At 33.7% G+C, this 14955-nt stretch overlaps 1 protein-coding gene across 1 annotated transcript in view; it reads right to left on the bottom strand.

Annotated features, from left to right (window-relative positions):
* The window catches only part of MUC19 (mucin 19, oligomeric), a gene marked incomplete at its 5' end in the record, with an annotated part of 176875 nt that overhangs the window by 125314 nt on the left and 36606 nt on the right, over positions 1–14955 (bottom strand). The window contains 14 exon segments of the mRNA XM_031650173.1: positions 4956–5000; positions 5378–5410; positions 5944–5985; positions 7183–7212; positions 8034–8065; positions 8758–8899; positions 9736–9861; positions 10835–10991; positions 11064–11303; positions 12234–12428; positions 12513–12617; positions 13670–13808; positions 14461–14612; positions 14831–14931. Coding sequence (XP_031506033.1) covers positions 4956–5000; positions 5378–5410; positions 5944–5985; positions 7183–7212; positions 8034–8065; positions 8758–8899; positions 9736–9861; positions 10835–10991; positions 11064–11303; positions 12234–12428; positions 12513–12617; positions 13670–13808; positions 14461–14612; positions 14831–14931 — 1539 coding nt within the window.

Raw genomic sequence — 14955 nt, 5'->3', positions numbered from 1 at the left:
GATGAGAACACTAAACCTCAGGCTGCTTGAGGGACTTAAAACAGGGTCAAACTTTAAGGGGAGGGATTCAAATTCTTCTTTTTCTAATTCCACATTCCACTATACTCATCTACCTCCCTTTGCCTGATGCGATTTTTTTTATGATTGATGCTATTTTATAATAAGCACATTGTATAAACAAAATTTATACATAACTTACAGTTGTAACATTCTAAGTTTTTAAATTTTTGAGTAAATATGCATTTTAACAGATTATATGGTTGTGTAACAGAAACTCACTTTTAAATTATATGTCAGTATCCCACGTATTCATTCACAGGGGGGATTTTTTTGTTGTTGTTTTAATGTAAACCTACTAAACAACCTATGATTTTATCATAAGTTCCAATTTGAAATCAGAATCTGTAATTACATGTTGCTTCTTCAATAACTGATGTAAATTAAATTCAACTTCATCCTCTTCTTTAAACATGGAAACACCGGGGCATTAGGACTGGAGTCTAGAAAATATGTTCTGAATTTTAATTATCTCTGCAACTTATTAGCAAGTAACCTTGAATGTATAACTTAACCTCTTTGTGTTTCCATTTACTCATTTGTAAATAGGGGGAAATGATGGCACCACTTCAGGGAATTTTCTGTATCAAATCACATAATATATGTCATATAGGTAGAGTAGTGCTCAGTAAATATTAGCTCTGTATCAAGATCAGTCAATCTAAAAAGGAAAAGCCCCATAACTGCATAATGTTTCTTCTAAAAATAGCATGCTTATTAGAATGGTTAGCTAGGCATCTCTCAGGGTATTTTAGCCCTCTGAAAGCATTCACTGTATGGAAAAGATGATAGATACAGAAAGCATGTGGAGAAATTAAAGTCTGCACACTGCTTCCCTTTCACTTTAGAGTTTTCTGCAATGTTTTTCTAAACTGCTCAAAAGTACCCTTTACTTCTATGCTATTTACCGCAACAAAAAGTTAAGGTCTATTCAACAACGAAGTCATACCTTGTCTTCTATGCAGTACTTGGTCAAAAGTACTTTATCCAGAGAACAAGTCAGTGGCAAAAGCCTGCAGCCCCTACCCCACTGCCCCGCCGAGACTCTTTTTAAAATAAATGTTATCTTTGTGTTCAATAATTATAGGTTTTTATGTTAAAATGATTTATTTTTAAGACAAAGCAAAAAGTAAAAGTAGGAAAGTTTTAACCAAGTTAATTTATCCCATTTATCATATTGGTTCTGCTCAAAAGCACTAATACATTATCCACAATGAAATGGGTTTCTATGTCCAAGAAACAAATCCTTTCATTTATTATAGATAGTTCATGGAGAGGAAATACATATTTGAAATAAAGTGTCTTCTTAGCTATATTATATCTGAAATATAATCTTTTACTTTTCAATCTCTAAGTATCTTTGGTTGATGCATACTATATTTTGAAAGAAACAGAAAAAAACACCCTTTGCTAGTGATGGTGTCAAAACACTTATTTTAAAATAAAACAAATATGGGATTCATTGTTCTCATAACTGATCAAGTGAGGCTTACCACCAGAAAACTTAAAAACAAAAATCATTTTGTAGTTAGGGATTCATCACAATTTGAAAATGCCACTGTTAAACCACCAATGTCAGTGAAAGAAATAGGATGCATCTTTCAAGCCTACAATTTGTGCAAGACAATTGCTCTACAAAAGACCTTTATTTTTTTAAAAAACATTCTAAAAGCAAACAATCTAAACTGTTTCGTTTTCACAATGACATAATGTTTATTGGATGAATTTAGAAAGAAAAAGAGTGTGAAAAGAAAAAATAAGTTGGTGTCTCTTAAAGGAAAATGTTTTATTCTTACATGAAAAATGAAAAATAATAGATGTGACTTTTTTTCCTTTGGAGCTCCAAAATAAAAATACCATTAAACCCTTATCTAGCACTTTCTGGGTTTCTTCTGATTACCATCCTCATTTTATATAAATTATTATGATTCCTCAGCCAGAAGAAAATTGGCATATCATCTCTTAGTTGTTAAAATTCAGAAATACCACATTTTATTTTGAATAGTTTGTACTCAGTCCAAGTCCCTAGCACAAGTTGAAGTATACTATTTATGATTTCCACTTAATCGAATGAACAAAGATGACCAACTGGCATGCGCCAAGCCCTCAAGTCACAGGTTTTAAGGAAAACGAAGTTAATCATTATTTGAATGATTTCTAAATTCCCATCTGTATAGTGTGATATGGTCATAGCCTCAGAAAAGATAAGGAACTAAGAATTACCTCTAATTCTTACCACTAATTGTTATTTTTTAATTGAAATTTGATACATTTAACTAAAATTTAATTAAAGTTTTGTATGCTTCAGTTTATCTGGAAAATTAGCACTTCCTAATCTGTTCCAGCAACAAGATAAGCTATACATACACTATTAATAAATACTGGGAATATATTATTAATTTGATAATCAATGTTTTCTGCACATTGGGATTACTTGACTAACTTTATTTGAAACACATACATTTTGTGGCACAATTGGAAAATTTTAATATGAGGGAAAAAAATGAACATTTTTATACTTCTTTGTCTCCTGATTTTATAATGATGTTGACTACAGTTTCTGGCTTTCATGGATAACAAGAAAAAGAAAACCAATCCTGACTTCTCTCTAGATCATGCCAGAAAGTCCTTTTCTTTCTGATCCTTATAACCCTGAAAATGTTAGTTAAGCTCTTTGCATTTCCTCACCTTTAAAATGATGAGGTGAGGAAGACTGTGGAGAATAACAATCAGAGGATTAAGATTTAATGAGATACTGAATGAAAAATATTTAATATAATGACTAGAATAAGGTAAATCCTCAATAAAAGTCATTTTTAGCATATTTTTCAATAAAATAGTAACATACCATTTGGTTAATTATTAATATTATACTTACAGAGCATGAAATATCTACCAGAATTTCAGGGAAATTAAATAAAACATTAGGATTCAGTAAGGCAAAGCACAAAAGTCATAAATAATACCAAATGAATTCAAGGAAAAAATCACCCAGGTAATCTTTCCTATAATTCAACTCTGCATTTGATTTATAATTTTTAAAATGCTACCATGAAGATAATTGATAAGTTTTTTTAGTGTTTTACGGTAAATGGGACAAAATATTACATCTAAAACTTAATCAGTTGCTCACAAAAACCTTATCAGGGTAATCTACTCATGATGTTCTGTTTTCCATGGACAGTTAACTTACTACAGTACAAAGTGTTGACAAAATAAAATTGAATATTACATTCAAAACCAGGTGTTTGAAAAGGAAATTATATATTTTATATATTTATATACATATAATTTATATATTTTATATATATGTATATAAGCTAGAAAAATTAAACCACTTTTAATAGTTCTAGGTAAGTATTGTGATGTAGGATATAGATATCATCATCATGATACTGAAGAAATAGAAATAGTTATCTAAGCTGCTTATGATTCATGCGTATCTATGCAGTTCATTGAATCAAGGAAAAAATTATTTCTTTAAATGATCACAAGATACGAAAGTTTTAATAGCTGATGAATGACTTTGACTAAAGGAAAGCTTAGTAACTGAACCAAATTAATCATCTTAGAAACAGAGCCAGGCTGAAAATTAGGGATTCAGTCCACTGCTTGCACCTGAGGTAACACGTAGCTAGAAAATTACTCTGCGGTGCATGACAAATAATTCAAAAAACTATTGGGATGAAATTGTTATTAGTCCTGGGAAATGAATTTATGATTACAGACTGCAGAAGAACATTTCTGAAATGTGTCAGGCTTTCTGAGATTTACATTGAAAGAGCCAGTAATGCTTTGTGTCACGAATGGTATCCAACATAAGAGAAAGTTTGACAGGAAGTAGCATGTTGTTTTCCGTATTTTTAATAATATTGTGCACTATGGTAGCTGATGCTTTAAGATATACATATGTATTTACTCCTTTAATATAAAAATATATTAATTTAAAAATAGACAACACTAAGGTTTACAAAATGTTCAAAATTATAGTCACAATTCTATATTATGATATCAATTTATAATCCAATAATAGCCTTGGTTTTACACTGTATCTTTGTATTGAAGATTAGCTCTAATGAGTGAAATGTATGAACTGTTGGATTGATCAGTATAACTAATATTTAACAAATAGTTTAACCTTCACCAGAAATTCTGAGCTAAAGTTCTAAACCTGAGTTCTAAATTTTTGACAGGGAAAAAGAAAAGTCATTCATTCACTCTGTAACTACTTACTGAACACAAACTAATCTGTACCTTAACATTAGGTACAATTGGGAATTCAAGGATGGCGAAGCATGGCCTGTGACTTGAAGTAATGTATTCATTTAAGACTTGATAAGTTAATAAATAATAAAGAAAGAGAATTACTGCTAAGTTGGGGGTAAAGACTGTAAGTATAGAAAAGTGAGTATATGAAAGATAGTGCAGAGTTGGAAGGTTGAAATCTATGGATCATTTTCTCAGACACATAGATTTGAGAAAGAAATGACATACACTATGCATGTGAATCTTCAATTAAGTAAAAATGACATCTTTTTAATTGTATAATTAATTAGTTTAAAGAAAAGAAGGTGACTATTATATATTACAAACAACAACAACATGTAGAGTCACAATGCTAAACTGTCTGCTAGCCATTTTTTGTGAATTTTTTAATCATATTTTCATATACATTAAAGACACTGAAACATACTGAATACATTTTTAAATTTAGGTGGAAAGATAAAATAGCAAACTAAATTAGGGAAACTGGATGGTCAGAGGGAAAATTCAAACCCAAATATTTTAATGTGTAATCAAACTGATGTTGGTTCTAATATTTAAGTTGTTCAAGGTTTCAGATACAAACCTTTATTCAAAACTTTATTCATCACTTATGGATTTTCTGATTTACCTACCTGTTGTTTCACTGCTTGATGTTGTAATTGCTGGAATGGATGCTGCTGAATTTGAGAAAACAATGGAAAAAATAAGTTTTATACGCAGGGGAAATTATACTTCCAAGAACATCTATAGTCACATGCAAAATGGATCAACTTGAAATGACTGTATCAGACAAAAAATCATCATATAGGTGAAAAGAAGCCCAAATATTAGTTCTAGAATGTATAGGCCCCAAGTAAAAGGTCAAAAAACCTTATCATTTGGTATAATGCTTTTTTTCCCCAAAAGCTTTCTCTAAAAAATTCTTTTTTATAAAAGAAACTTCGTCTATTTCTTCTAAAAATGTCATTACAAAGATATAACACTGCAAAGGAAGTTTTGGGTGTTTTTAAAAATCCGCCATTGATTAAGTTGTGGCTTAGAGGTTACAGCTTACCTATGCCTGGGCTACTGGTAACCAGTGTAATTGCTATGCAAAGAAGAAGACAAATATTTGGAAAAATACATTAAACTGGTATTGAAAGATGAGGTTAACCATACCTATTTAAACATGTTTCAATCTCCAGAATGCAAATAAATGATTAAATGTAACAGTTAAGTTCGCTTATCAGATGTTTACACATTTCAATATACTTTTGTACTCCGCTAGCTACTGTTTTAATGACAAAGCATCCAATTAAAGTTAAAGATTTCTTGGTGTTAATAAAAGAAATTGTAAATTACTTTCAAGGAATTTAACATAGAATTTTCTGACATAGCCACTTTCTCCAAATCAGTAGAATGTAGAATGTTCTTCTTAGGACAGACAACCTTTGAAAAGGGAAGATGTTCTTTAATAATGTTACAATTACGTACAGACCTGCTATTTGGCATGGGCCTTTAGCAAATACATAAATGGAGAATGAAAACTTTGAAAAAAGTACCATGATTCCCAAACTATCAATTATCTTTGCTGCTCATTTAGGAGCTATAAAAATAGTTAGCACTTTTTAATTTATATACCTGCTCCGGTGCTTAATATGGCGGTAGCTGTTGTAGTGGAAACTGTTTAGGAAACACAATATTTATGAAAATAAATTAATTGAATAATTTTTGCTGGGAAATATAGCTCAAGAAACCAGTTGTCATAAACTAAAAGTAAAATTTCTGAAACATGTGCAGAGGTTAAGTGACAAAATAATTTTTTATTTACATCTACACAAATAACACCATATATTTATATATGTCCACCAAAAATAACTATTTCCTGTTATTATCACTTAACCAAAATCTCATAGGAACTTTATAAGGTCTCTTTATGGGCCAATAACGACTTTAAAGGAATGTGGTTCAGAACCTTGACATGAAAACTTCACTTCAGGTAAGTGACCAAAAATAACTAAAATTTAACTAGCATTTTACAGCAGATTGCATAATTTTAAATAAATTGTCAAAGCCTCACTGTTGGAAGCTCACTGTTGGAAGCAGTGAGCCCTGATCGTGCCACTGCACTCTAGCCTGGGCAGCAGAACAAGACCATCTCTCCAAAATAAAAAATTGGCCAGGCATGGCAGCGCATGCCTTTGGTTCAAGCTACTCAGGAGGCTGAGATGGGAGGATCACATGAGCCAAGGCAATAGAGGCTGCAGTGCACTGTGATTGCACCATTGCACTCCAGCCTGGGCAACAAAGTGAGACCCTGCCTCAAAACAAGAAAGCAAGCAAAACAGGAAGCAAGAAAGCAGGCAAGGAAAGAAGGAGGGAGGGAGGTAAGGAATGAGAAGGAAGGAAGGAAGGAAGGAAGGAAGGAAGGAAGGAAGGAAGGAAGGAAGGAAGGAAATAATTTTTTATTTCTGTTTTCAAATCATCCTCTAGCATGATGATGGTTTTAAAATATTTACTTCACAGAAGGCAACATTTACTTCTACTTCATTCACTTATTCAATTATTATCTAAAAATATCAAGCTTTGGACGATGATATTTAACTAATGTGCAGAGTTAAAATATTAATGAATTAATAACATAAATATTAACTAATAATATCTATTGTATGTTTAATCATATTCCTAACTTAATTCATAGGAATATAATGAAATGGTATTCTGACATATTTCTAGTAACTGTTCATTTTAATTCACAATTTTTGTATCAGCAGATTTACCATCATACCTTTTACTGGCACAGATTCAAGTGAAACCATAAAGGATTAGCTACACGAAGAAATCAGAGATACAACATTTAAAATATAATGATTATTTTACCTGCAAATGTTGAATTGGTAGGAGCAGTTTCTGAAATAATCACACATTACTGTTATTGACAGGAACTTTTATATCTTGAAAAAATTCTACATCTCAATTTGTCTATAAGTCACGTCTCTTTTTATTTTACTTCTTGCAATTTCTAATATAAAAAGGAGTAGCTAACATATTCTTTTGAAGGTTTTTGGGATTTATTTTTTTAAGATGTGTGTTGTGGCTGGGCACGGTGGCTCATGCCTGTAATCCCAACACTTTGGGAGGCCAAAGCAGGTGGATCACCTGAGGTCAGGAGTTCGAGACCAGCCCGGCCAACATGGTGAAACCCCATTTCCACTAAAAATATAAAAATTAGCCAGGTGTGGTGGCTCACGCCTGTAATCCCAGCTGCCCGGGAGGCTGAGGCAGGAGAATCACTTGAACCAGGGAGGTGGAGGTTGCAGTGAGAGATATGTGTTGCTCACGAACAATCCTTCAGTTATTTAATTCTTTTTATATTGATTCTCATCTTCTATTCCTCCCTTTCATTATCAGTGGGGAGGAATCATCCTTTCACTGATGCCTCACTCCCTCAATTCCCAGAACCTACAGTTAGGCAGGGGCATGTATGCAGCAGGTGCACCCCCTGAGTATCAGCCATGGCCCCATCTGACAGTCGTTCAGCATATCTTGGCAGCACTGGTTTCCAACGCAACTCATCATGGACAATCGCTCTGGGATGGAATTGTGCCAGTCCTCTGAGGGACAGCCTAATGCATTTAAGTCCCTGCCCCTCTGGTGATTAGCCTAAAAATGATTCCCAACCCCTCCTCTGATTTTTCCTAAATCAATTAGTGTAAAATTTAATGACTTACCACTGCACTCCAACTGCCCTGCAATACAGTAGCTGAAAGTTAAATGTAAAAAGAAAAAAAGAATGAATTGGAAAATTTGACTCTTAATTGCATACAGCTCACAAATTTAAAACAACAAATTGCCTGATTGAAAACAAGCAGAACCAAATAGAAGTAAATATTTGTTTCCCCAAGAGAATACTATTCAAATTGCTTGTTTTTCCATGTGCTGCTATACCCAATCATTTCACTGAGGAGCTCCGGGCACCTGAAGAAATGGTGTGCAGGTAACCCTTAAAGGTAGTTCTTACATAGTCAATTTCAAACACGATGTTATTTGATGGCCGTGGTGACCTACTATGAACCCGTCAATTTGCTTCCATGTCACTGTTTGAAAACCTGTGAACATAATCTTACATTTAAAGAATAAAAATTCTTTTCCTCTACAACTACACAATGACATTTTCTGTCCTGTGTTCTGCGTTATTAAGTATAAAATTCCGCAAACCATTTGTTGACATGCGAATTATCTGAAAATAAAAATAACTAACATAACTGATATAAAATGAACCTAAAGCTGGCCTTCTCATTCAGAAATGGCAGGATCAAAAATTATAGATATATATACATGTATACATGACATATATATTATTAACATAATATATTCATACACGTATTTAGTTTTCCTCCTAAATGAAAAGGCAAAAGTCAAAATTGCTTATTGAAAAGTTAGTAGAGAATATACCATGTTCTTCCACAATTATCTTCAATCACTTCCCCTGCTGGTATGATATCATTATAGAAGCAGCTGCACTCAGATAAACTGACACATTTCATGGTGTTCTCATCCAGGTAAGGAGCACTATCTGGGCACTTAGCATAACAACCTGTGTGTAAAAATGACCCACAGTTCATCTCTATCTACTGAAACTCATTATACTGAATATTATATATTTGTAAAGTTACTTAAATGACTCCATGAAGTGAAGTAGACAATAGCAAAACAATATCACACTCATAATGAAAATATAAAAATAAAACAAGGTTCAGATCTTCTTGCAGTGAAATGTCAGACTAAGAACTTAAAGATTTTGGTTGATTTATTTTTTTCTAAAATGATTCTTGAAGTAATTTTAAATGATTTGCTACTTTCATAACGGGCATGATGCTGTAACATAAAATAGGCTCTGGTAAATACATATCCTGAAATGTGAATGCCAGTTTCAAATATCTGTCTTTGCAACAGTAAGTAAAGATAAAGTCATACCAAAATAAGCTAAAAATACACCAAAGGATTTAACACAGTTGTGACTTTTGGAAGAGTTTCATGTTATACTGTTTTCTTGCCTGTTTTTTGTTTATCTCTGAAAATAATGCTAAGAATAAAATGCTGCTTAAGTGTAAGATATAGTTCATTACTACAGTAATTATACTACTCAAGCAAGATTGTATTATATGTTGCATTCTGAAACTGCATTCACACTAAACAACATTGTCTAATCAAAGATATAAAAGTGACAATAGGATCAGAGTGCTGTCCCCATCCCCCACTAAGCTTATGTTTAGAGAAAGTGTTTCTAATGTAGAAACATTAATGACATAATAAAGATAACTATTCATTAAATTGCCAAGTGTTAGACACTAAATTGGGAGAAGCAATCCTTTCCAGTTAAGATGAATAGCATTTGCACTACTTTATGGATATTCTTAAAGTATGTGTTACCTTCTAAAAGTGAAGAAAATTTCTGGCCAATGACCTGATCTTTGCATGTTTTTGCAGTCACTGTGCCACAAGGTTCATAATGCCATCTGCATTCCCCAGGTGCATTGTAATAATCACAGTAGACAGCTATAATTGAATTATATCAAATTACTTTCATTCATTATATGACAATTTTCACCTTTCATTTTCCAAAGCATTTTAATAAGGGATTTGGGATGATATTAATAATAAACATATCTAAACTATATCAGGTCTTATCAAGTTCCTTTGGCTTTATCTAAACTGTCATATAAGCCAAAATAGGTCACAAGGGGAGTAGACATATAAACTCAAAATAGAACTTTGTTTTGCCATCTCATACTCTGGTTAGTTTGAGATTTAACAAGTAAACTTTCATTTTATCATTTAGAGATATTTAGGTCATAGCCTAGATTCATGGTTTCAATTTCAACTTTAAATTGGAAAACTAAATCCTAGACAATTAAGCTTTTTAGTATGTAAATAACAGTTCCTAAATGAAGTAACTAAAGATGTCAATATAATCTAATCCTGTGCATAAAAAACTGAATAAAATGAGGGTTCTGTTTTAACACTTCTCATATTTTCTCTCATAATACTTAGAAGGAAAAGAGCTGACTCATTTCTATTAAGGTTATTACATTCCATATGTATCGAGATTCAGTCTATACTCAATGTACAGTTCATCTTCAATAGGGCTCTATGAAAGCTTTCAAGGAAACATGTGTGAGCACTTTAAGCAAAAGTAATATATTCAGTAAATATTGAAGGATATGTAAATATACCAAGATAGGTAAACAGTTCATCATCGAAGTATGAATGAGAAATATTCTCCATCAGTATTCATTTTTCCCCCTGTGAACACATGAATTTTTAAACTAAAATTGAACTTGAAGCGCTGGGCCAGGTGCTTTATTTTTTAAGTTAGGTATTTTTGCACACCATAAACAAAAATATCAACATGTTTCTAGGTACACAAACATGTGTTTTATAGAAAATATGAGAGGAAGACTGAGGGTCTAACAAAACACTTCTATCTAATTAAATTTTGAAAGAACAACATCATATGGACTTCACTTACGACACAGATTTGGTTTTCTCCATGAGACACAAACTCCAACTGCACTACACGCCTCTGCGTACATAGCCACGGCAGTGCAGAATCCCAGGTACTTCCCCTCCATGTCACATGCGCAGGCTTCTTCAATGCATGCATCATAGTAAGCACTGGGGTCAACCTAGGCAGAGCACAGCACATGAGTCTCTGGGAGGAAACCCTGTGTAAGTCTCTGCTTTCAGAACAATGCTACCTTGCTGTGGCAGTCTCTGAAGGTGCTGTCTCTGAGGATCTCACATTTTCGCACAGCCCAGGCTTTACAGTATGGGTTTGAATCACATGGGAAAGTCTGAGCCACTGTATCTGAACACTCTTGGCTTGTTTTCCAACTATTCCCAAATTCCAGTGCTCCAGAAGCTACTGAAGAGTATCTTGTTGTGAAGTCATCCTTGAGATCACCGTTGTTATTTCCACAAAGACCACACACCTTGCCCTGTATTGATCGGAAAGGGAAATTTAAAAATTAGTTGTACTAGGGACATTGAGATAGATAAACAGATGATAGATGAACAGATAGATATCATGATTATGCATATTGGAGCATGAATCTATGTAAAATTCCAATTTTCATGGATAAGATTCCAGAATTTGTGGATAAGAGTATTCTCGCATTTAAGGTACCCCATGTCATAAAATGATCTAGTACCACACAGAATAAATGTCTAAAGAACCAAAACAGGTATGTCTGCTAGTTTCAAATTATACATGAGACTACTTTGGCTTCTTAAAATATTTGCTCCAAGGAACACATTTAGTTCAAAATATATCAAATACCTGAAAATCACATCATGTGATAATCTCAAGTAACCAAATATGGGTAAACTACAATGCCTCAGGTTATTGCATTTACCTTTTTTTTTTTTTTTTTTTTTTTTTGGTTGAAACAGAGTCTCGCTCTGTCTCCCAGGCTGGACTGCAGTGGCCGGATCTCAGCTCACTGCAAGCTCCGCCTCCCAGGTTCACGCCATTCTCCTGCCTCAGCCTCCCGAGTAGCTGGGACTACAGGCACCCGCCACCACGCCCGGCTAGTTTTTTGTATTTTTTAGTAGAGACGGGGTTTCACCGTGTTAGCCAGGTGGTCTCGCTCTCCTGACCTCGTGATCCGCCTGTCTTGGCCTCCCAAAGTGCTGAGGTTACAGGCTTGAGCCACCACGCCCGGCCTTGCATTTACTTTTTAACCAGATTTTGTTATCTTTGATTACATTTCATATTTCATAAGAAGGTTGAAGAAAGGTGGAGGGCTTGTTACTCTAACAGAGACCCTGCCATTCCCCTTTACTCTGCCTATCAATACCTGTCTTTAATTTTTAGTAACAGAAATGATTTTGCTTCCCCGTTATTCAGTTGTTAGCGATATACATACATTCCAGTTTGGATCCAGAATAACAGACAGTCTTGTATTTTTGTCCCAAATCATGATTATTCCATTTTGAAATTTCAGAATTAAGTACAGGCCAACAGTATGTATGGAGTATGCATTTGTATTGAGTTCACATTTCTTACTTTCTGTAGATTTGACTGCTGTTACTTTACCATCTTGCAAGACAACATTCTGATCCTGTAAATTCAGACAGATTTATAATAACAGTTTTATTTGGCTGTCACAATCTGAGAGGAAAAAATAAAGAAAATAGTACAGTACCTGAAAAGAAACTATAATTTTTCTTGAGCATGTTAGTCCATCTTCACAGCATGGAACACTCTCCGTTAAAATACGAAATGTGCCATTTTCATGACCACAATAATCCTTTAAAATAAAAATTATAATAGTTTGTAAATATTAGAGACACAGAACTCAACTACAGTATTTGTGTCAGACAAATATTCTTAGAGAAAATATTTGCCTTAAACTCAATAAATTGCCGTATGTTGTGTTACGGAATTTCCAAAAAACAATAGTTTAACACATTTACAGATAGTTAGCCTTGACTAAGTCCACTCTAGCTAATTTGTTTTGACTCAGTTATTTTCCCATTACTTCTGCACAAGTTCAGAATTATTCCATAAACATGTAAGTATTTAAAGTATAGACGTTTGTAATCACAGATTTATTTCTAGACTAGCTAGGTAAACTTGGCCTTATTTCCTCAAAGACTTACATGAAACTTGATATTCAAACAAAACTAATGCATAAATACAACAAATTTTACCCCTTAAATGTTAGTTAGGAAGCTTGCAGCTTGATAAGATGAACTCTGGAATGTATGTAACAAGCATGAACTCTGTAATCAGACAGGTCTAGGTTTACTATGACATTTTCTATTTGGTAGCTTAAGTTGCTTAACCTCTCTAAACTTCAATTTCTTCATCTGCATCATAGGAATAATAATATCAGTCTTATAGTATTATAATTATTAAATGCAATGAAATATATAAATTTGCTTGACAAAGAAGCGCTCATAAATGTTAGTTGTAATTTTTGCTGCCAGTGCTGTTGTTGGAAGAATCATATCTAGCATTTATTTATTGAGCACTAGTATGTCCTCCAGTGTGTGCTCTAGTGTGGTTTCAAGTAGGGGCTATTTTCATGCCCATTTTGTAAATACAAAAACTGAGACACTGAGAGGTTAAGGAATGTCCCCAAACACATGCATCTGATAAAAGATGGAGCCAGCAGTGAAATCTAGTCCTAGCCTCCAGAGCCAGCAGTACACAATATAACATTTTACTGCCTTCTGGAAACATATAAGGGACCTTTTAAAAATATTTCCCATTTGAAAACAAAAGTATTTGGAACTAATCTACAAATGAACAATTAAGAATTATAGAAAAATTTTAATAAGACATATTCATAATTACCTCAAGAAATGAATACTGGCAGAGACCGTCAAAACTGTAACTTTTCCCATCAAAAGTTCTAACATGACCTTCCCCATAGATGTGGCAGATGGTTTGACATTCATTTTGGGTACAACTCCAAGACCCTTTAATGCAGGTACTAAAAGGAAAAGATGACACAGCGTAGTGATTATATTATGCCGGGATTCATACACTAATATTGCTTTTGTAAAGAAGCACAAAATTATGTTTCATATTGATTTAAATTTTGTAGTAGTCTTCGTTATAATGTAGGATGTTCAATATATACAATGCTACATAAACTTCTGTTTTAAAAATAGCATCTTGGCCGGGCACGGTGGCTCACGCCTCTAATCCCAGCATTTTGGGAGGCCGAGGCGGGCAGATCACGTGATCAGGAGATCAAGACCATCCTGGCTAACACGGTGAAACCCTGTCTCTACCAAAAATACAAAAGATTAGCCGGGTGTGGTGATGAGCACCTATAGTCCCAGCTACTCTGGAGGCTGAGGCAGGAGAATGGCATGAACCCGGGAGGCCAGCTTGCAGTGAACCGAGACCATGCCACTGCACTCCTGCCTGGGTGACAGTGCAAGACTCTGTCTCAAAATAAATAAATAAATAAATAAATAAATAAATAAATAAATAAATAAAATAGCATCTTTTTCTAACTGTATTTGGTCATTTTTTTTTCAAATATCCCAAAGTGTGAATTCTTTCCTATGAAAATAAGAACAGACTGCATTTTCTAATATCTAAAACAAATAAAATAAAAATCCATTATTAAGCACCATTCATTGCAGCCAACAGAAGTGACACTTCCTTCATCATATTCTCGTCCACCAAAAGAGCACGGACAGTCATCAGGAAGGATGCATATCCCTTTAGAATTTCGAACCATTCCTTCTGGACAAAAGCACCCACGTTTGCAAGGCAAGTTCTCCTACAAGAATAAATATAAAATATACACCATGAGGCACCATTCTAATCATGTCATATTATCAGCATTAATTTAAATGCTTAAATATATCATGTATGTATTTGGAGTCAATCTTTGACAACTGAAAATAACACGCAAAAAGAGTATGACCTTCTAATTATTTTTCCTAGGACCCGAAACAAAACCTTTCAATGGCTAAACTCTAATACTATGTTACTTACATCAAAAACAGGTATGTTCCGAGTACTGCATGTTCTGTCGGTTCTTCTCTGTGCTTTGGGATCCCTACAGTCTACATACTCAGCCCCTCCAGAACAATTTTCTGCAGAATAAGAAGAATTGTCAT

Source organism: Papio anubis, chromosome 9 (assembly GCF_008728515.1).
Source record: "Papio anubis isolate 15944 chromosome 9, Panubis1.0, whole genome shotgun sequence".
Classification (NCBI taxonomy): domain Eukaryota; kingdom Metazoa; phylum Chordata; class Mammalia; order Primates; family Cercopithecidae; genus Papio; species Papio anubis.
This window is presented reverse-complemented; position numbering and strand designations above follow the sequence as displayed.